A 21,346-nucleotide genomic window follows, 5' to 3' on the forward strand; every position below is an offset into this window, starting at 1 on the left:
CCCACTGCCGCCCTTATTTTTCTAGTTAAAAGACAATCTGCTTCTAAAGACGTCATTTTCTTTCTTTTGTTTCTGTTTTGCCTTGACCTATCCTGATTTAAGAACCTTCCCTAGAGTAGACTGTGACCAGGCACTTGGATTTTTTGCACTGCTGCGAGGGAGCCTTGTACCTAATTGGTAGTAAATATTTGTTATTGACTGTACCTATTCTCTATGGCATTTAAAAAGGTGTTTCCCTTTCCCCATACATAACATACATGAGTATTACTCTCACAGAACCCAAACTAAATTTCTAAAGACAAAACCCCTGGGTTAGTACAATTCTTTCACTCCTGAGCGTGAAGCCGGCTTTGGGGACTGTTTCTCTGCAGCTGCCTCTTGCCATCGATGATGGTTCTCTGCCTTCGGGAGAGGGAGAGGGAGGGAACTCTGAACAAGGAAATAAAATACAATAAAACTCTGCCTTATATAAACTCCTAGCATAGGAAAAGGTTTAATGTGTGAAAGAATATAAAGGTCCTTTCAAGGTTAAAGTGGAACCCTGAAGGGAGGGGATGTGGCGGCTGTCTGTGGACCGTTTGCAGTGTCTAAAAAAGGGAGCGGCTGGGAACTGGAGTGGCTAGGTGGTAGAGCACATGCCTAGCATGTGCAAGTCTTTGGGTTCCATCCCGTGTGTTGCAAAGAAACAAAAGCAAAGAATTAAAGAAAAGTTACCCGAAGAAGGAAAAAAAAAGCAGCTAATTCTTAAAAGCCACCTAAAGGTCTCTGTGATGACTTGCAGTCAGGAAGGGACCCTGGAACCCGGGCAGCGAGTACAGTAGATAGACTGGCCAGGCCAGGCCTCCCGGCCGGGCCCTCTACCCCACGCCTCTATGGTAAGCACCGAGGAACCGGAAGTAGGCCACACCGGGGGCGGGGCGGGCGCGGAGTGGGCGGGGCCTCCACCACCACCCCTCTTGCGGACGGAGGCGAGATGGCGGCCACCGAGGGGGTCGGGGAATCTGGGCCGGGCGGCGAGGCCGGACAGTCAGAGCAGCCGCCGCCCCCGCCTCCTCCGCCGCCAGCGCAGCAGCCGCAGGAAGAAGAGATGGCGGCTGAGGTCGGGGAGGCGGCTGCGTCTCCAATGGACGATGGGTTTCTGAGCCTGGACTCGCCCACCTATGTTTTGTACAGGTAACGCCCTCCCCCGGGCCGCGGCGCTGGGGGCCCGGGCTAAGCTGCGCCGCCGGGGCTGAGGTGCGCGCGACGCCGCAGCCGGGCGGACGGTGGCGCCCTCCGGGTGCGGGCAGGCTGCGGCGGCGCTCCCCTGAAGCTCGGGTGCGGTGACCCTTCCGTGATCCCGCAGTGCCGTCCTGATGCCATAGCCGCCCCTCATCGGAAAGGTGCACTTGTGATCGCTGATGCGGAATAATTTGAATGGGAAGGCTCTTGAGAAACGCTGTCAGGGCTTCCCATGGCTTCTGCTGGCAGGAGAGAACTTTCTTGCCTTTCCCTCGTCTTTGCCACTGCCTGTGTCGATGCCTCCTGTTCTCTCCTGACTCCGTTCCCTAGATCCTGGAGAAAAAGTACTTAGTGTCTTCTGTAGTTCTGCCTCAGCCCTTTCGATGACTCATTGGCCACGCTTTTATGAATGAGTGAAAGGCATGATGAGGTTTCTGCAGTTGAGCGACTTCAAATTGGATGTGGGGTTCCATGGCTCTCAGAACTTTTCTCTGATTTGGGAATTATGTTCTTCAGGTGACTGTCTGGTTTCCGAAGCACTAAACGGTGGCGTTTTCCATGCCCCTCTCCAGGCTATAGGTTTCATATAGCCGGTCATTCTTTTTCCTGTATTCTTACGTAAGAAATACGATTTCAAGGTTAACCGTGTGCCACAAATCTCTTCTGTCAATAGATTTCTTCTGTCAATAGCTGTTTAGTACAGAGAAGCTTAAAAGAATGTAAGTGTAAAAAAAGGGGGGGATGTAGGTAAAGGATGGTTACACTGGGCAGTTCATGGACATCCCAGTGAGTGTCTGTTGTTTGAATACTTAGAGCATGCTTTAGTCATCCTCAAAATAACCTTCAGATAGTGACTGGTACTTTCATTTTATATGTGAAGAAACGGACATCCGGAGAGATGAAATAAGCCCTTAATGTCACAGAGAAAGTTGTAAAGCTAATACTGAAACTTATGCAGTTGTTAGATTCCAGAGCCTTCACACACCTCATGCAGGCTAGGCAGGCACCTTCCCGTTCTCCGGGTCCTTGCTCTGCCAGTGTCCACTGGAGCCACTCCTCTGGTATACAAATAACTAGTGGTACTTAGTTTGAAGTGTGTGTGTGTGTGTGTTGGGACATCACACCTAGGACTTTGGTACCTGAATTCTACCTCTTGAGATATATCCACAGCCCTACTTTGAGTTTAAAATGCCGTAGTCAAATTGGAGTTTTTAAAAATACTAACTCCAGAATCTTACTAAATAAATGCATGAGACTGGTTGTTAAGTTAAAACTTGGGGACTTTTTGGAAGACACCATTTTTGCCGCACGATACATTTGAAATTGTTGATTCGTTAATTCTTGTAAAAAAAAAATATGTATTTTAGGCCGGGCAGTGGTGGCGCACTTTAATCCCAGCTCTCGGGAGGCAGAGGCAGGCGAATCTCTTTAAGTTCGAGGCCAGCCTGGTCTACAAGAGCTAGTTCCAGGACAAGCACCAAAAGCTAAAGAGAAACCCTGTCTCGAAAAAAATGAATACGTATTTTATGTGTATGCCTGTATGCCTGGACGTATGTCTGTGCTCCTGTGCCTGCAAGAGCCCTTGAAGGTCAAAGAAGGGCATCAGATTTCCTGGAACTAGAAGTATAATTTCAAGTCTTCATGTGGGTGCTTCGAACCGAACTCCCGCCCTCTGCAAAAGCAACAAGTGCTTTTAACTGCTGAGCCATCTCTCCTGCCTCTGACCCTTATTTTTGTTAATTCAAAGATAGTTTCCATTTTGTATTTAAAAGTTTAATATGTAAAACAAAGTGGCAGAGGTGGGCCTGAAAGAATCCAGTCATTACAGTAAGTTACTAGCTTGAATGAGTGATTGTTGCCATTAAAAAATACAACAAGACTGGAATTGTTTTTCTTCTAACACGTTTGAGTATAATTATGGGGAACATGTCTGTTTTCAGGGACAGGGCAGAATGGGCTGATATAGACCCAGTACCACAGAATGACGGCCCTAATCCAGTGGTCCAGATCATCTACAGTGAGAAATGTAAGTTTATGTTTATTAGGAAAATCTCTGTAAGTTAAACTTCTAACAAAGTTGAAATTTACAACCATATAGCAAGGAAAGAGAGCTATTTTTCTTTAATGAGAATCTGAATTACTTTTGGTGAGTTAATGTTACTTTCTTTGTCATTTGTCTTAATACTTTGTTGAAGGAATAGAAATATTCTAAGTAATGAATGTTACATTATAATACATAATAGCTATTGTATAGTTGTGCTTTTAATTTGCATTTAGAGCATAACAAATGAGTTACTGTTTTATTTAGAATAAGCTTTAGTTGTCCAAGTACCAGCATTTTACGATGTATTTTAGCTGTGTAGCGTTGGCCTCAGTTGACATGCATGTGCTGACCTTTTCTTTGACAAAGTAGCCTTTTCTTACCACGAATGTGACCTGTTTTGCAAGTGGGAGGTCGTGCAAATTTGGATTGTTCTTCTAGGAACGCGTAAATAGATGAAATGAAATGTTGGTTTTTGAATTTTATGTGTTTTTATGTTCAAATGTGTATGTATTTTTTCTTTCGGTTAATACTTTGGTTTCTAAGATCATTCCTTTTTGCAAAAAGCATGTATTTATTTACTTACTGATTATTAAGTTATGGTAAGAAATGTTTGAAAAGGAAGAACAATGGTATGGGGGTTGCCGTATATGAAATGAAAATGTAGTACCAAACAGTTAACATGCCATACTGGTGTAGAAATCAGAAGGGGTAAGCACTGAAGTAAGTCATCAGTATATGTGAGGCCTTACTGTGTGGTTGAAAAGCATGTTTCATGCTTTCATCAATGGCTTGATCCTCTTGGCTATGCATTTAGATAGAAGCATAATTATATCACTATCTCATATCTTAGTGAACAGGTAAATAAAGATGAATTAATGTTCTGAAACAAAAATAAGCTCTATGCAAGTATAAGAGAGTCAGCTTGGGTGAGAGTGTAGCTCTGTAGAGCATTGCCTGGTATATGCAGGGTCCTGGGTTTGATCCCCAGAAGACAGCAAGAGACATTCTCAACCCTCTGTAAACAGGATAAACAAAGAAAATGCTACTTATGTCTTATTTGGATGCAAACGTTATGAGATTAGATATAAAATACTAGATATTAAGGAAAATTTCAGAGTATATAATTATATGAAAATGTTTTCTGAAATATCTCACATAATATTTTTAGAAAAAATAGAAATACACAAAAATGTCTCCCTCACTAGTGATGAGAAATGTAAACCCCCAACCTTTTCAGATTTGTAAGGTTTCTTGGGGACAGGAGGGAGACTGAGTCTCACGTTAGCTCTGGCTGGTCTAGAACTCACTATGAAGATCAGGCCTTGAATTCACAGAGATCCGCCTTCCTCTGCCCCCTGAGTACTGGGCAGAGGTATTTTCTCATTGAAGTTCCTGCTTTCTAGATAACCCTAGCTGTGTCAAGTTGACAATAAATTAAACCTATCAAAAATTGGAAGGTAAATGTACCAAAGTTTAAAACTTACACAGTTGCAGAATCATGAGTTAAAAAGCAAGCAACATTATGGGAAAGGATACATTATAGAAAGCAGGACTGATAGTCAGAATTTGGTAAGGAACTCTTAGACAAGAATGAAGAGACAACATTAAAAAATATGAACTGAAAAGCCACAGAAAATAAAAATCTATTAACCATTAAATAAAATCTATTATTATTAAGGATAAAAAATAAGAAAAATAAAGTAAGGGCCTATATAGACCTAGTAATAAAGTGTTGTCTAAAATTGAAACCGTCCTAACTCCATTCATTATAACGGCACATAATAGTTCTCAGATGCTGACATTTTTGGCAAGCAGTGTGATAGAGCTGTAAATCAGAAAGTAGTTGAGTCTTAGAACTAATGCTAAACTTGTTTTTCTTTTAAGATTTACTTTTATACAGATGTCTGTTTTGTCTGCATGTGTGTCTGTGCACCGTATGCATGCAATGTCCATGGGGGCCAGAAGATGGCATGGAAACCTCTGGAACTGGAATTGCAGAGGGTTGTGAGCTGTCATGTGAGTGCTGGGAGCCAAACGCAGGTCCAGTGTGGGAGCAGCAGGTACTCTTGACTGCTGAGCCATGGCTTCAGCCTCCTGAGTGCCACTGCTAATATGTGTTCTGGCCTCACTCTAGCTTACGGCATAGGGAGGTGCGAAGGAGATGCCATGTAGACAAGAGCAAAGGAAGGGCCTGAGTTCTTTCTCAGCACCCTCACAAAGCAGCTCCAGCTCCAGGGACTCTGGCACCCATGGGCACCTGAGTATACAGTCACACTAAATGAAAATAAAAGTAAGTCTTTTTTTTAAAAAAAAAAATTATGTGCCAAGGGTTAAGAGCAGAGACTTAGGAGTTCAACTACCTGGCTTACATTCTGGTGTGCTCATTTTACTGGGTCTCTGTCCATGAACACCATTTAACCTCTCTGTAGTCGACACCCATAGAGAAATGAAAATGAGGACAGTGAAAGCAAGTGTTCCAGAGAGAGTGAATTTCTTACACATTACAGTGTTTGGCTCATAGTCAGCACCAAGAATATCATTTGTAAAAATATGCACCCGTTTTGAATCATCAAGATCAAGGAAATCACCTGTGGATCCCAGAGAGAAATAGATTAAAAATAAAGCTTGAACCATATAACCATTAAGAAGACTTAGAGCAGTTATAACATGAATTTTACATAAGGTATTTGAGAGATTTAGTTTGGCATTAACCTATAATACATGTGGTAAGCTAAGACTTCATAGCTCATGTGTTGTGTCTGTGACACTGAGTATTGTCTGAGTGGGACTCACTGTCATTTGCCTCTGCTGACATGGTACACAGCTGTAACCCTAGCTCCTGGGAAGCAGGAAGATTAGGAGTCAAAGCCGGCCTTAGTTATATAGCAAGTTTAATGTAGCCTGGTATACGTGAGACACTATCTTGAAAAATTAATAATATAATAATAAAACAGGCCAGACGCCCAACAGTTTGACTGTGTTTACTTCCTGGTATAAATGATACACATGTAGATAATATATGCATGTAAGTACAGTGGGTTTTAAAACTGTGGTCCTAGTGTTGATCAGAAGTGACCCTGACGTACTTGTGTGTCCTGTCTCCAGTTAGAGATGTTTATGATTACTTCCGAGCTGTTCTGCAGCGCGATGAAAGAAGCGAACGAGCCTTTAAGCTCACCCGGGATGCTATCGAGTTAAACGCAGCCAACTATACAGTGTGGTAAGTAATGGACGCCATTAATATTTATTGCTAGCAGGACTCAGGTTTGAATCTGTGACTCCATTTTTAACTGAATTTTAATTTTCATCAAAATAATAATTCACATATTTGTCTTAAAATCTGTTGAATGAAAAATAGCAATCTCTGCCCCATTCTTTTGTGCCACTAGAGTCCCTTTCCATTTTCTTGAATTAACTTCTGTGTACAATATAACACTGTGCTACTGTTTGGTTTTTGCATTGTCGACATAATTTTTTCTCTGAAAGTTGCAGAGTTAGCTGTACTTCTTTCTACAACAAATGAGTTCTACTTCGTGCTATCCATGTTTTGTAGTACAATTACATGTCCTTTAATAGATTGCTAAAAGGGGTATTTTTAATTTTTTAACTTATATTTGTGTCTGTGTGTACAATGCACAGACACATCACAGCGCCTTTTGGGAGTCAGTTCTTTCCACTGTGTGGGTCTCAGGGATTGAACTCAGGTCGTCAGACTTGGTGACACCAGCTCTGTCTTTGATTTTTAAGACAAAGATCTATAGTGCAGGTTGGCCATGAGCTCAGTAGGTAGCTGGGGATGATTTGTGATCTACTATATCTGCTCTCGGGTGCTGAAATTCCAGCTACGTGCCTCCATGCCCAGTTTCATGCACGCCAGGCAAATATGCTGTATATTGAGCTGTAGAGCCAGCTGACATTTCTGTTTTGTTTGGTTTAGTTTCCTTTGTGCCAGTAATTCCTCTCCCAGACTCGGACCAGTAAATATTTCTTTACTATTAAATATGTCATACTCTGGTATCTATTCAAACCTTATAAATATATTGTCTTTTACTATTTTTTGATTTTTAATAAAAAAAACAAAAGACAAAAAAACCCTCAAAATGTCTCTGTGCAGACCAAGCTGCCCATAAACACACAGAAATCTGCCTGTGTCTGCACACACACCCTGTCCCCAGTGTTGGAATTAAGGTATAAACCACCACACCCAACTATTTTTCTTGATATACTTTCTTTATAGAGTACATCCTTGAGTAGAAAAAAAACTTAGAAAAGATTGTGTGGATAAAAGTGTTTGACATGGAACTGGAGAGATGACTCAATGGTTCAGAGCACTGGTTTTGTTTGGGTTGGGTTGGTTTGATTGTTTTGGGTTTTTGTAAGACGGGTTTCTCTATGAAGCCCTGGCTGTCCTGGAACTGTCTGTAGGACAGGCTGGCCTTGACCTCTGAGATCTGCCTGTCTCTGCCTCCCAAATGCTGGGATTAAAGATGTGCTTGTTGCTCTTACATAGGACCTGGATTTCATTCCTAGCAACCATGGTAGCTCACAACCATATGTAACTCCAATTCCAGAGGATCTTATACCCTCTTCTGGCTTGTGCAGACCAGTGTACACATATGATATATAGATATACATGCATTAAATACATTTTTAAAAATACATAAAAATATGTAAATATTTTTACAAGTAATGTATAAAATATATACATTAAAAATCTATTAAAATACATTAAAACACTTTTTAAGTTTGAGATTTATTTAATTAAAAGGTTTTTGTCTTAAGCCTTTAGCTTTACTAATAGATTTTTACATTGGAAGCCTTATTCCTTTAGAATTTTGCAATTATTTTTTTTAACTGCTGTTGTGGAGAAGATTCCTATTCCTCTTTTAAACCTTTTTTTTTAAACTTAATTTTATTTTATAAAATTGTGTGAGTGTTTTGCTTACATGTGTATCTGTGTACCACATGCCTGGTTCCCACTGAGGTCAGAGGAGGGAGTGGGCTCCCCTGGAACTGGAGTTACAGGATGGGTGTAACCACCATGTGGGACTGAACCCAGGTAAGAAAAGGTGTCTTAACCACAGTCCTAAACCTTGTCTTGACCTCCTTAAGGTGTAGGCTTGTGTGCTCTTCCTCCTCTGTCTCCTTTCTGGATTAGCTTTCAGCTGAGTATGAGACTCCAGTACCATCTTCTCTTACTTTTTTGTTACTTTTGAAGACATGATCTAAATATGTAGCCCTGGCTGGCCTGGAATTCCCTATCACCTAGGCAGCCTAACCTCAGAGCTCTACCTGCCTGTGCTTTCCAAGTGCTGGGATTAAAGGCGTGTGCCCAGCATACCCTGTAGAAAGACTTATTTTATTTGTAAGTAATAGTCTGGTAGTGATCCTAAACTACAATATTTTGGTAATATTTGTAACATTATTAATTATTATATAGTTGTATGTATGCAAACTATATATAGAAAAGATCGTGTCTTATTTTTTATTATAGAATGCCAGAATCCAGAATAACAATTTAGTTACTTGTCTTCCCATTCCTTAAAGCTCAAAACTTTCCTTTTTCTCTATTTTTGTTTGCTGTGTGCCTATTTACACATGAAATACTTGGTTCTAGATGTATGAATTTGGACGATTATAAGTTCTTAGATTGCTAAGTTATTGGCTATGTAAAGTAAGTGCCAGACTGTTGTCTGTAGATTGCATTATTGTCTTGTAGCTTTATTTGATATTCTTGCTAGGCAACTTGTGTGGAGTAACCAGAGTGAATGCTTGCTGTTTTGCTATAGGCATTTTCGGAGAGTTCTCTTGAGGTCACTTCAGAAGGATTTGCAAGAGGAAATGAACTACATCACTGCAATAATTGAGGAACAGCCCAAAAACTATCAAGTTTGGTAAGAGGAAAACAGGAAGGATGTATGTAACTCTGCTAATGGCATTTGACACTGGGAGCTGAGATTTTAGTCATTTACATTCAGACTGTAACCGCTTTGTAGGATTATAAGTTTCAACCTCAGGAGCAGCACTGCTAGAGTGGGAAAATTATGAAAATTGTTTTCTAGTCAGTATAAAATAACTTTTTTATATTTGATACTTTATTCTTTTGTCTAAAAATGTTTATTGGTTTTGTGGGTACAGAGAAACTAGAAACAGTCTAAAGGTGAGAGCGAATAACAAAACCAGTTATTTTCAGGAGCATTGTGAAAAACATGATGGTAAGGATTTTCATGGGGTACATTCTGTAGCAGTCCATCCCATGCGAGAGCTGGTGGGGGAGCAGAGGGCAGCAGGAGAGAGGAGCTGCTGTGCAGGCACCCCTGCAAGGGCACACTCCCAGAGACCTGACTTTCATCGGGGAGGTATGGACAGCAGCGAGAAAGGACTGGACTTGGGAGAGGACTTGTCACACTGTACCTGAGCAGCAGACACTGCTGCTGTTCTATCTGTGTGCTGTGGTGCTGAGTGGTGGGGCCAAGGGGAAAAGAGCTGTGTGGGGAAGACTTCTGAACAGAGGAATGAAAGAGCGCCATGCACTCCGGGATGTGCATATAATTCCATGCGACTAGAATGCATTTCAGGAGTCCTCGAGATACAGGAAGAGTGTGATCTTAAAAGGCCTCATGAACACTAATATGGATTTGGGCTGACCATAGTGGAAATTTCCTTATGGGGATAGGAGTTGTGGGGGTTGAGACAGGTCCTTACTGTGTAACCATGGCTGACCTTGAAACTGGGTAAGTGGACCAGGCTGATTTTGAATTTGTGATGCTCATGAGATTATAGCTAGGCATGTACTGCTATGCCCGGTGATGCATTTTAATTAAGGAAATGATGTGATCAAGTTTGTGTCTTGTAAGCTGTGTTAGTCAGTTTTCTGTGCCTGCAACACTTAGGTCATCAGTTTGTAAGGAAAAAAGATTTAGCCTGGCCCATGATTCCCAAACTGTGGTTGGCTGGCCTGTTGGTGTTGGGCTGATCTTAAGGCCTACATCATGGTGGGGGTGGGCATCTGTGGAGAAGGAAGCTGCTTGCTATCGCACCTGAAGCAGAGAGACAAAGGAGCTTGTGTCCAGACATGCCCTGCAAGGACACACTCCCAGTGACCTCCTTTCACCAAGTCCTGCCTCCTAAAGCTGCCACCATCTCCCAGGAGCTCAACAGGCCGAGGCAAAGCGTTCCTCACACGGGCATTTGGGAAATATTCAAGACCCAAACTACTACAGGTTTATGGTGACAGCAGGGTGGAGGGTGGCCTGTACCAAGTTTACAGTCTTGTAAATCTGATGGCCAGGCCATCAGATGTGGTCCAGCTGTAGAGAGAAAGGATGAAAAGCTTGGGGAGAAAATTAGAAAAGTAGCCTGTTTTGTTTACAGGAGTGCGGTGGTTTGAATAAGAATGCCCCCTTTGGTGGCACTGTTTGGGAGGTTTAGGAGATGTGTTGAAGGAAGGCTGTCTCTGGGAGTGGACTCTGAGAGGTAAAGACTCACGGCATTTCCAGCGTGCTCTGCTTTGTGCTTGAGCTCTTGGCTTACTGCTCTCGCCGCCAGGCCTGTTGCTGTGCTTCCCCACCGTGATGGTGGTGGGCTCTCATTTCTCTGCGGCCATAAGACCACATAAACCGGTTTCCCCTTCTGTAAGCTGCCTTGGTCATGGTGTTCTGTCACAGCAACAGGAAAAACTAAGGTAGTGAGTCACAGAAAGACTGTCTGTGTCTGCTGCTTGTGGGTGAAGAGTGGCGCTGTCACGGGAGCAGCTCACTGGGGAAGAAGGGCGGGGTCGGTGTTGGACAAGACAGGTTTGGTCAGGTTAAGGAAAACTAACTGTCTAAAAGGAGGTAAAGGTTTTTTGGGTGGGGGCCAGTATGAGGGACTGATAAGATATGGGGCACTGTCTGCTTCCTGGAAGTGAAATGGTAGCTGTGGATGAGGACGTTCAAGGAGAATGAAAGGAGCAGACGGACAGAGCACCGATGAGTCAAGATCAAGAGACAGGTAGAAGCTGACGGTGTAAGCAGAGCATGTGCTCAGCATCCTAGCGCCTGGGCTCAGGCTCCAGTACATGCATGTTTATGGAGAGGGAAGGATTAGTACCAAGAAAGAAGCTGAGAGCTTGGATAAAAGTTGGGATAAAAATTGGAATAGGGAGTGGTCTTGGGCACAGGTTAGCTGTAGGAGAAACTCTTCATTGCGAATGTAGGCAGGTAGCAAGCCTGAGCTGCTATCTGGCTCAACTGAGTAGTTTTTTTTTTTTTTTTTTTTTTTTAATTCAATTTTATCATGAACTAGTATGTAACTGACATAAATGTAAAATTTTCAAAGAATTGAAACAAACGATCTAACAGTAAATAACGCAACAAGATTTCCCAAATCATGCAACTGGCAGTTGCTATAGACATTTCCTTTTGTAGAAAAACTGTGACAAATGACTTTACCACTGTACCCTGTGAAACCAGACAGTTGCATGCCTTAGAATTATAAAATAACTGCGTTATAAAATAATTGTTAAGCCGGGCATGGTGACACATGCTTTTGTAACCCCGTGTTCTGTGGGTCAAGCCAGGAGAGGTAGCTACAGGCCAGTGGTTACAGTGAGACTGTCTGAAAAAGCAAAACAAGAACAAACAGAAGAAGGAGAGAACAATTCTAAAGATTCTTTTAAGCCAGAAAAGAGATTAGCTAGAAGTTTTAGACCTAGTGTCCACCCTTTCGGCATTCCAGCATGGTGTGGTCATTTCAGATGTGTTGGGCTCCATTCGTTGCTATCGTGGGAGGTTGGAGATGCCTGCTTTAGACCTTGTTGTTAAGATGCTTTTATATAAAAATCAAAAGCAATACAATACAGATATTTCAGGTATTGTGTTAAGTACATCTAGTTTGCGCTAAAGAGAAGTAGCTTCTTGTCTGGATACTGTAGACGCTGTCATTAACATCTGTCACCCAGTGTTAGCAGAACCAGAACACAGATAAAGCCAGCTGCTGCTGAGCGCCCTGCAGTGTTTACTTGGGGTACATTTTAAATTGTCCACACTGCTGGCTTTCATACTACCTAAGATGAGAATGCAAGTCCTGTACCCTAACTAATTGGTCCTGTAGTTGGGGATTTTTACTCTAACCCCACGTTAGAACGCCAAAATGTTGTTGGTTGTTTTACTCTTTTGGGGGCCTTCCAGGCAGTTCCCAAGTAAACACACACAGAGGCGTATTCTTACTTGTGAATGCCCGCCTTAGCTTGGCTTGTTTCTAGCCAGCTTTGCTTAAGTTATCCTGTTTACCAGTGCCTCTGGGCTCTTTCCTCTTCTCACCTCTGTAATCTTACTTTCACTCTGACTCCACGGCTGCCTGTGTGACTGGGTGGCTGGCCCCTTCTTTTTTCACTCCTTGCTCTCTTTTCTCTCTTCTATTCATACTCTCTGCCTGCCAGCCCTGCCTATCCTTTCTCCTGCCTCGCTTTTGGCCATTCAGCTCTTTATTAGGCCATCAGGTGTTTAGACAGGCAAAGTAACACAGCTTCACAGAGTTAAACAAACGCACCATGAAAGAATGCAGCAACACATCTTTGCACCATTAAAACAAATGCTCCACAGCATAGACAAATGTAACACATCTTAAAATAATATTCTACAGCAGGTCCTGTTTTGTATTGTTTTTCTGTGTTTTTCTTTTGGTTTTTGTTTTTTCAAAGCAGGGTTTCTCTGTGTAACAGTTCTGGCTATCCTGGAACTCACTTTGTAGACTAGGCTGACCTTGACCGCAAAGGTCCATTTGCTTCTGCCTCCTGAGTGCTGAGATTAAGTCCACCTTACTCAGTTTCTTCTTTTATTAAGTTCTCACTGTGAAACTCTGCTGTAAACTATTCCTCTCTGTTTAAGTCTTTAGATCACAGAATATTAGGGAAGTATTGTATTGTTTTGTTCTGAGAAGTCAGTTTTGTAAAACTTACAGAACCCTGGGATAAGAAATTGTTAGTAATAGTCAGTGACTGGGAGAGTTTTAATAATAAATCTAGAAGTCTTTCTACCCAGGATGTTCTTTTTCCTTTTTTTTTTTAAATATTGATTTTATTGAACTATACATTTTTCTCTGGTCCCCTCCCTGCCTCTCTCCTCCCCTTCAACCCTCTCCCATGGTCTCCATGCTCCCAATTTATTCATGAGGTCTTGTCTTTTTCTACTTCCCATGTAGATTGGATCCACACATGTCTCTCGTAGGGTCCTCATTGTTTTCTAAGTTCTCTGGGATTGTGATTTCTAGGCTGGTTTTCTTTGCTTTATGTTAAAAAAAAACACTTATGAGTGAGTACATATGATAATTGTCTTTCTGGGTCTGGGTTACCTCACTCAATTTGATGTTTTCTAGCTCCATCCATTTGTCTGCAAAATTACAAGCTGTAATTATTTTTCTGCTGTGTAGTACTCCATTGTGTAAATGTACCACATTTTCCTTATCCATTCTTCAGTTGAGGGGCATTTAGGTTGTTCCCACTACCTAGGATTTTTTTTATTGATAGTATCTTGCCTTTTTCATATATGTGAGATGATTTTTTTTAAGTTTTTTTATCCATGTAGTGTAGGTTATTAATTGGGCATTGAATTCTCCTTTTTCATGTCACTCCTCATTAGTATAATAAATACTATAATGTTTTTGTAAAGATTGGTTTTATTCCAGTACATATCACACACATGCAGTTTGTAGCATATAAACTAGAGATCTTTCTAGACTATTTACGGGTTTGTGTTACCACTGTGATTCTATTTTTTTTCCTAGTCATGTGAGGATGAAACCCAGGGTCACACATACTAGGCAGATGCTCTAGTGTTGAGCTAACTACCAAGCCTCCCAGTGCATCTTGGAATCTTAGGTGTGTGTAACTTTTTAGAGCAAGGAAAACTGAAAATGGAACCCAGTATAAAACACAAGTATTTTTCTAATTCAGAAATTGTCTTGTGACAAAGTTGTAACTTGTCCTAGTTATATATTTTCTAGGGCAGAGGTAAGTAAGTTCTGCCACAGACTGGTAGAGTGAAAAGTCTCCTGTAGGTGACATTTGAACATAGTGATAGCTGACTAGTTTGCAGTAGAGAATCATCAAACTGGGTGGACTAGTTTCACATCTCTCGTTACCTATATGCAGGGCTTCAGAGTCCTGCACTAAAGTCCTAGGCTTTGAAAGCTTACTGTCCTTGCAGGTCTGGTTGCAGAGAAGTCATACCTGCTTGTGCACGTCTGCCACTGTGCCTTTCAGCTCCCAGTGTGCTGGCATTTTCTGTTACTTAATCTCTTTCTGGCATTGTTGAGAATTTGTGCATCTTGAACACCCAGTATAGCACCTTGTGCAGCCTGTAGCTGACGTGTCACTGGAGTTAACTTAAACTTTCCCCCTTCTTTCTCAGGCACCATCGGAGAGTCTTAGTGGAGTGGCTAAAAGACCCCTCTCAAGAGCTGGAGTTCATTGCCGATATTCTTAATCAGGATGCAAAGAATTATCATGCATGGCAGCATCGACAGTGGGTCATTCAGGTACTGCCTTTCTTAAGGTCTAAGTGTGCATCTGAATGGTGATCTTGACTTTTTTACCTTCCTACCTTTGCTTTCCAAGTGCTGGGATTCTAGTACATTCAATTTTATGTGCTAGTGGGATTGAACCCAGCACTTCCTGCATGCGAGGCAGTCTATGAGCTTGGTATACCCCACGCCCTAGTATTTTTATTTTTATTAAAAACTGTAATCAGCTAAGTATGATGGTTTCATATTTATAATCCTATCACTCAAAGAGGCAGAGGCAGGCAGATCTCTGAGTTTTAGGCCACACTGGTCTACATAGCAAATTCCATGCCAGACTGGGAGACATAGTGTGACCCTGTGTCAAAAATCAAAGCAAATAGAAAAGAAAATTGTAATTACATAAAACTGTGTGTTACACACAAATACACACACACCCATGTCCCCTACGTACCACAACAACTTAAGTACAGTATTACGAGTGTCTTTGAAAAGCCACCTCATATGCTATGTTTTTTACTGACTTCTCAGAGGTTCAGAAGGACAGGAGTACAAGAGACCCTTGAGTTGTATTGTAGCTTTTAAGTTCCTATAACTGTTATAAAGTTTCTTCTCTTTTTCCATTCAATATGTGTGGATTCATGTTTTCAACCCAATTTTTAGAAGGCAAGATTAGTTTCAACTATAATAAGAGACAAGTGAACTCTGAAACCTGGAGAAAATCTGTTCATTGTTCATGCTAAATAAAATGGGAAGAGGTGTGTCCTCTCAGGTGCAGTGGCACATGCCTGTGTCCTCTCAGGTGCGGTGGCACATGCCTGTGTCCTCTCAGGTGCGGTGGCACATGCCTGTGTCCTCTCAGGTGCGGTGGCACATGCCTGTGTCCTCTCAGGTGCGGTGGCACATGCCTGTGTCCTCTCAGGTGCGGTGGCACATGCCTGTGTCCTCTCAGGTGCGGTGGCACATGCCTACACTCCCAGCACATGGGAAGTGGGAGCAGGAGGATCAAGAAAGAACTCAAGGCAAGCCTGGTCTACATAAGATCCTGTTTCAAAAAGAAAAAGAAGACCATGTCTTCAATTTGAAAGTGAGACATACACATCCTTAGAAGTCTGTAAGACGGTGGAGTGCAGAGAAGGCTCAGTGGTTAGGAGCTCTTGCTGCTCTTGCAAAGACCTAAATTTGATTACCAGCTCCAGTCCACAACCGTCTGTAACTCCAGTCCCAGGAGATCTGATGCACTTTTCTGGCCTCCATGCACATGGTACACAGACATGCATCCAAGAAAAACACTCATACACTAAGATTAAAAGTGAAGAAAAACCTATAAGCCAGTGTTTCTCAAGCAGTGGTGCTTGGGGACAGTCGGCAGGACTTAGGCGTGTTTACTGTATATGGCCCACACAGATAGCTCTCACCTCCATCATTCGTCAGCACAGAATTAGTCACCAAAATGTTCTCTTAGTTTCTTATTTTCAATGTCAGTTTTAAAATCAGGAACCAGCTAACTGAAATTTTTACTCTTGCTAGTGTCTAATAAGAAATAAAAATACATTAGCTTTTTCAAGATGCCCTAATCATAAAGTGAAATTTCAATACAATTCTGCGTATTTTTTTACGTGTATTTTAAGGTAATTTTATCATGCATTTGCTTTTAAAATTTTGCTTACATATTTTGTTTTTGAGACAAAGATTCAATCTGTAGCCCAAGGTAGTCCCAAATTCTTGATCCTCCTGCCTCGGCCTCCTGAATGCTGGGGTGTGGGTCTGTGCTCCCACTCCTGCTTACATTACATTTTGTCATGCTGCTCTCTATTTAATGTTCCGTATTAATACCAGATGCATTAACTTGTGTGCTCGTAAGGTTACTCAGTCTTTTCCTAGTTTGGTTCTTATTCATTTTTGTTTGTTTTCCCATCTAAATTTTGATGACTTCTGTTTATTTTGTGACTTTATAGGATCTGTGCTCAGTTTTTTTCTTTTGTTTTCAAGACAGTGTCTTACACGTGGCCCCGGGTGGCCTTGAACTTACATAGCTGAGAATGAGCTTGAATTTCTAATCCTCCTGCCTCCACCCTCTGAATGCTGGGATCACAGGCTGCTTTACATATGCGATAACCTCCTTGTCTCCAGGCCTACCTTTTAACTTTGCTGACATGTTGCTTGTTTTTTGTTTGTTCATGTTGTTGTTATAAATAATAGGACATTTCTGAGTAGATTTTTTTTTTTAACTTTTAGGAATTTCGACTTTGGGATAATGAGCTACAGTATGTAGACCAGCTTCTCAAAGAGGATGTGAGAAATAACTCTGTCTGGAACCAAAGACATTTCGTCATTTCTAACACCACTGGCTACAGTGATCGTGCTGTGCTGGAAAGAGAAGTCCAGTGAGTATTTGCCTTCACCTGTTCCTTCCTTATTGAAACTGCGCGTGCCAGTCACGGCTCAGGCACTCAGACGCTGCAGAGTCAACGCTTGCCCAGTCCTGCCCTTATGGGGCTCAGATGGGGCAGATTTGGGGAACAGCATTCATGGATAAATTTGCATGTAATGCGGTACATCTCTGTGTTGCAGCCCCTTCAATTTCTTGACTTGTTGCTTCTAGAGATTATGAAATCCAGTTTCATAATGCCAGGAAATTTCATTCTGGATATGTTTTTACTAAATTCTTGAATTTTAGTTAGTTGTTCCCAAATGTCGTGTTACTCTCATGTTGTATTTTTGGCTGGCCAAGTGTGGAGTAGCTCTGTCCATTGACTCTAGGTATTGAATGACGCTCCTACCTTTAAACAGGGATCACTCCAGACATTGCCAAACGTAGCTTTTGTGGTAAAATCACACAGGCACGCAAGCATATACAAGAGCTGCTGTATGTAAGGCTGTAAAAAGTAGACATGTGCAGCTGGAAAGAGTTTATGTTGGTAACAGTGGTAGTCTCTACCCTTCACCCTTACTTCATTTTGTTCCAGTGTCTGTTTCACACTCTGAGCATGCATAGTTGTTGGTGTTGGCTTTTAACATTGTTTTTAGATTTATTTATTTTATTGTATGTGTGTGAGTGTTTTGTCCAAATGTATGTCTCTGTATGACGTATACCTGGTGCCCATGGAGGTCAGAAGAAGGCGTCAGATCCTTTTGGAACCTGAGTCCTGGGAGGTTGTGAATCACTGATCCTCTGCAAGAGTAGCAAGTACTCTTCACCTCTGAGGCAGTGCACCCCAGCTACTTTGTTTGGTCTTGAACTTGAGAGTTTCCTCCCTCAGCTTCTTGAGTGCTGGGATTCTGGGTGATCTTCACCCAAATAAATAGTGAGCTTAAAAGAAAATGTCTGTTAATTAGGTTAGTTTTTAAAAGAACTAAAATACCGAATATAAAGCATGTGGAAAATACACACTTGTCTCCTCGCCTTCAGCTGTGAGAAAGAAATGAGCAAGAAGTGGAATTTTCCCTAATTAAGGTAAATTCCCTAAAGATGCCAAAAATAATATTTAAAATGTTAGTAATAAATGGTTTATCAAGAATTTATAGAATGTTAATTAAAATTTTAACTCTTAAGAATATAGGTGGATAAGCAGATTTGATTATAGTTTCCTCACTCTTTTCCCCCTTTTATTATAAAACTAGTGCAGTATATTTATGGGAGAAAATTATACTGAGTTAAAGTAAGTTTAAAGACAAGATTTCTTATTCCTGAGCGGGAGATGTAGTTTAGTTGGTAAAGCATTTGCCTAGCATTGCAGAGCCAAGGATTTGATCCCCAGAACTGCAGAAAACCAGGTGTGCTGGAGCGGTGCATTGGGAGGATGCAAGTGAGTGCCTGACAGGAGAGAGATGAGAAAGTGCATGCCAGGTTCCACCCCAGTGTTTCTAAAACCCTGTCTACTTGATCTCTTCTTTTAAAATAATATTCTTTTCCTTACAGGTATACTCTGGACATGATCAAATTAGTACCACACAATGAAAGTGCGTGGAACTACTTGAAAGGGTAAGAGGCAGTTTTTGCTGGTTTTCCATAAGAGAACCACTGGGCTGCTATGAGCAACATCACGGAATGTCCTCCATAAGAATGCCAAGGAATTTCCTGTGTTGATACATCTAATAGTAGGAGCAAAGCATGCTCAAGGTCCCCTGGCATTGTGCCCTCTGTTTTCCCCTTTTCACCTCTGGGCACACATCAACAGTTTTTAGAGCAGTAGACAGCAATGCTGATGTGTTGTAATAGTATTTATAACTCCGCTAGTGATTTGCTTTCTAAGTGCCGGAGCCTCTAGAGTTTATGTCACAGAATGGAATACACTCGTGTGTATTCCTGCAGGGCAGAGTAAACTTGACAAGTCACTCGGATGTGTGGCCAGTCTTTCTACTACCAGTGTCCAGTGACAAGTCTTACTCTTAAAATAAAAAGGTTTCCCAGGCATGGCGCCCAGGTACACTTGGAAATGCGCCAGGACTTGTGACCCCCTAAATAGCTGAAGGTTTGAAGAGCCATCTCCAAAAGAAGTAGGGACATCTCTCCCGTTCTTTCCTTTCTTTTTAACTTTATGAAAGACTTCTTTTCTACTTTAATTGTGGGTGTCAAGTAGTTTAAGTTATAAATGAATGCTTTAAATCTTTTAAAAATGATCTCATTTCTACCAGGCTGTTCTCAGACTATGAGACTATAAAGCCGAAGGTGACCTTGAACTTCATATTCTCTCTCTCCACTTTCCAAATGCTGAGATTATAGGCATGCATCACCATGCCTCGGTTATGTGGTGCATGCTAGGCAAGCCTCTGCAAACTGAACCACCTCCCTAGTCCAACTTCATTGTATTTTAAATTAATTTTACTCAACTTTAAATCACCATTGATAAGGCCCACATAGCTTACAATTCTTTCTTTTTTTTCAGCCTCATTTGTTCCTAACAAGTCTTCCTTCCTTTTGTCTCAGGGCTTTCTTCCTGTTTGTGTGCGCTCTCTCAGCATGGAGTTTTGTTTTGTTTTGTTTTGTTTTAGGATTTTGCAGGATCGTGGTCTTTCCAGATACCCTAATCTTTTAAATCAATTGCTTGATTTACAACCAAGTCACAGTTCCCCTTACCTGATTGCCTTTCTTGTGGACATCTATGAAGACATGCTAGAAAACCAATGTGACAACAAGGAGGACATTCTTACTAAAGCATTAGAGGTGAGTGGTACAGAACAGTGTCCTAGAATGGGCTTTGCCCGTTGCCGCTGCTCTTGGTGCCGCTTTTCACATAGTTTCTTGGGGCAGTACTGCGTTGGTAATGTAACCCTTGTGCAGTTTTTGCATGTGACCTGCATATGTTAAATTGCCATATGCCCTTGAGGTTGAGCTAAACATTTACTTGAATCATTTTTATTTTTCTTTTTCAGTTATGTGAGATCCTAGCTAAAGAAAAGGACACTATAAGAAAGGAATATTGGAGATATATTGGAAGATCCCTTCAGAGTAAACACAGCCGAGAAAATGACATGCCAGCGAGTGTATAGCAGCGAGAGCGTGTGGACGGAGTGGGCGCTGCTTTCTCTCTAAGGGCCTCCAGCGCAGGAGTGTAAACCTAGAGCGACCATCCCTTGCCTGTGCGCTAACGTTGTTGCCCAGGTGCTGTTTTTAACAAGAACTAAGTATGATACTCCTGCGTGCTGATGCTGTTCAGACTAGCTCTAAGAAATCAGTTCTTTAAAGCAAGGTCACTGGAGGGGAGGGTGAGTCTTCCCATAAAGGAACTGCTGCTTTTGTAGTCTGCCAACATTTAATCCAGCCCCGCAGAATCCGCTCCTCCGGACAGGTGTGCGCGAGGCTGTGCGTGGTGATGGAGGTGAGCAGGGACTGCAGCTGCCGGGCAGAGCTGCGGGGCCACACTCACAGTATCTTTCTTGCTGTCACTGTAACCAACTAATGCCAAAAGAAAGGATTTATAATAAAATCACATGTATCTATAAACAATGCTGCAGTCTTTGGTTTTTAACTGTATACGAGGGACATTATATCCGCTTAGAACCAACAAGTAGCCTAGTGCTTCAGAGGCTGAAACAGGATTGCTCTAAGTTTGAGGTCAGCCTAGGCTACATAGAGAGGTTCAGGCCAATTCAAAACATAGAGTGTGGCCTTTTTTTTTTTTTTTTTTTTTGCTTTTTCAAGATGGTTTCTCTGTGACAGTTCTGGCTGTCCTGGAACTCACTTTGTAGATCAGGTTGGCCTTAAACCCACTGAGATCCGCCTGCCTCTGCCTCCCCAGTGCTGGAATTAAAGGCATGTGCTACCATGCCTTTCTTTTAAAAAAGAGGAAAAAGGAAAAGAAGAAAAATAACAACAACAACAAAAAACTGAGGAAGAAAATACTGCTATAAAATTTGTGATTGTGGTGAGGGAAATGTGACCTTGTTAAAATGGAACTTGGTCCATTTTGTGCTATAAGCAATCTACTCAAGATAATTTAAACCATGGATTTATTCAGCATAGCCCACAGTCCTGGCCTCATCTTCTGGAAGTTTATCCCACACCCATGCTATACAATAGTGACAGTTGCTGCTGCCAGAACTGGAACTGGGAAACGGCTGGGAGGAACGAGAAACCAC

General features: G+C 41.8%; 1 protein-coding gene and 1 pseudogene across 1 annotated transcript; both read left to right on the forward strand.

The window, feature by feature from the left end:
* The first annotated feature begins 325 nt into the window (after nucleotides 1-325).
* On the forward strand, nucleotides 326-427 carry LOC125414580 (small nucleolar RNA U3; annotated as a pseudogene).
* Nucleotides 428-951: 524 nt separating this feature from the next.
* Nucleotides 952-20,714, forward strand: Fnta (farnesyltransferase, CAAX box, subunit alpha). Its single transcript, XM_048456473.3, has 9 exons — nucleotides 952-1,173; nucleotides 3,162-3,247; nucleotides 6,371-6,485; nucleotides 9,055-9,159; nucleotides 14,656-14,782; nucleotides 17,003-17,151; nucleotides 18,687-18,749; nucleotides 19,760-19,931; nucleotides 20,141-20,714. Exons 1-9 carry the CDS (start codon nucleotides 974-976, stop codon nucleotides 20,255-20,257), a joined length of 1,134 nt encoding a protein of 377 aa, XP_048312430.1. The 5' UTR covers nucleotides 952-973; the 3' UTR covers nucleotides 20,258-20,714.
* The last annotated feature ends 632 nt before the right edge of the window (nucleotides 20,715-21,346 follow it).

The sequence above is a fragment of the Myodes glareolus genome, chromosome 23 (genome assembly GCF_982192425.1).
Source record: "Myodes glareolus chromosome 23, mMyoGla1.1, whole genome shotgun sequence".
NCBI lineage: Eukaryota > Metazoa > Chordata > Mammalia > Rodentia > Cricetidae > Myodes > Myodes glareolus.

Bases quoted from the DNA above. Each gene is read 5' to 3' on its own strand.
- Fnta (XM_048456473.3), top strand. From the start codon at position 974: ATGGCGGCCACCGAGGGGGTCGGGGAATCTGGGCCGGGCGGCGAGGCC. The intron at 1,174-3,161 runs GTAACGCCCTCC...GTCTGTTTTCAG, and splicing joins CCCACCTATGTTTTGTACAG to GGACAGGGCAGAATGGGCTG. The intron at 3,248-6,370 runs GTAAGTTTATGT...TCCTGTCTCCAG, and splicing joins GATCATCTACAGTGAGAAAT to TTAGAGATGTTTATGATTAC.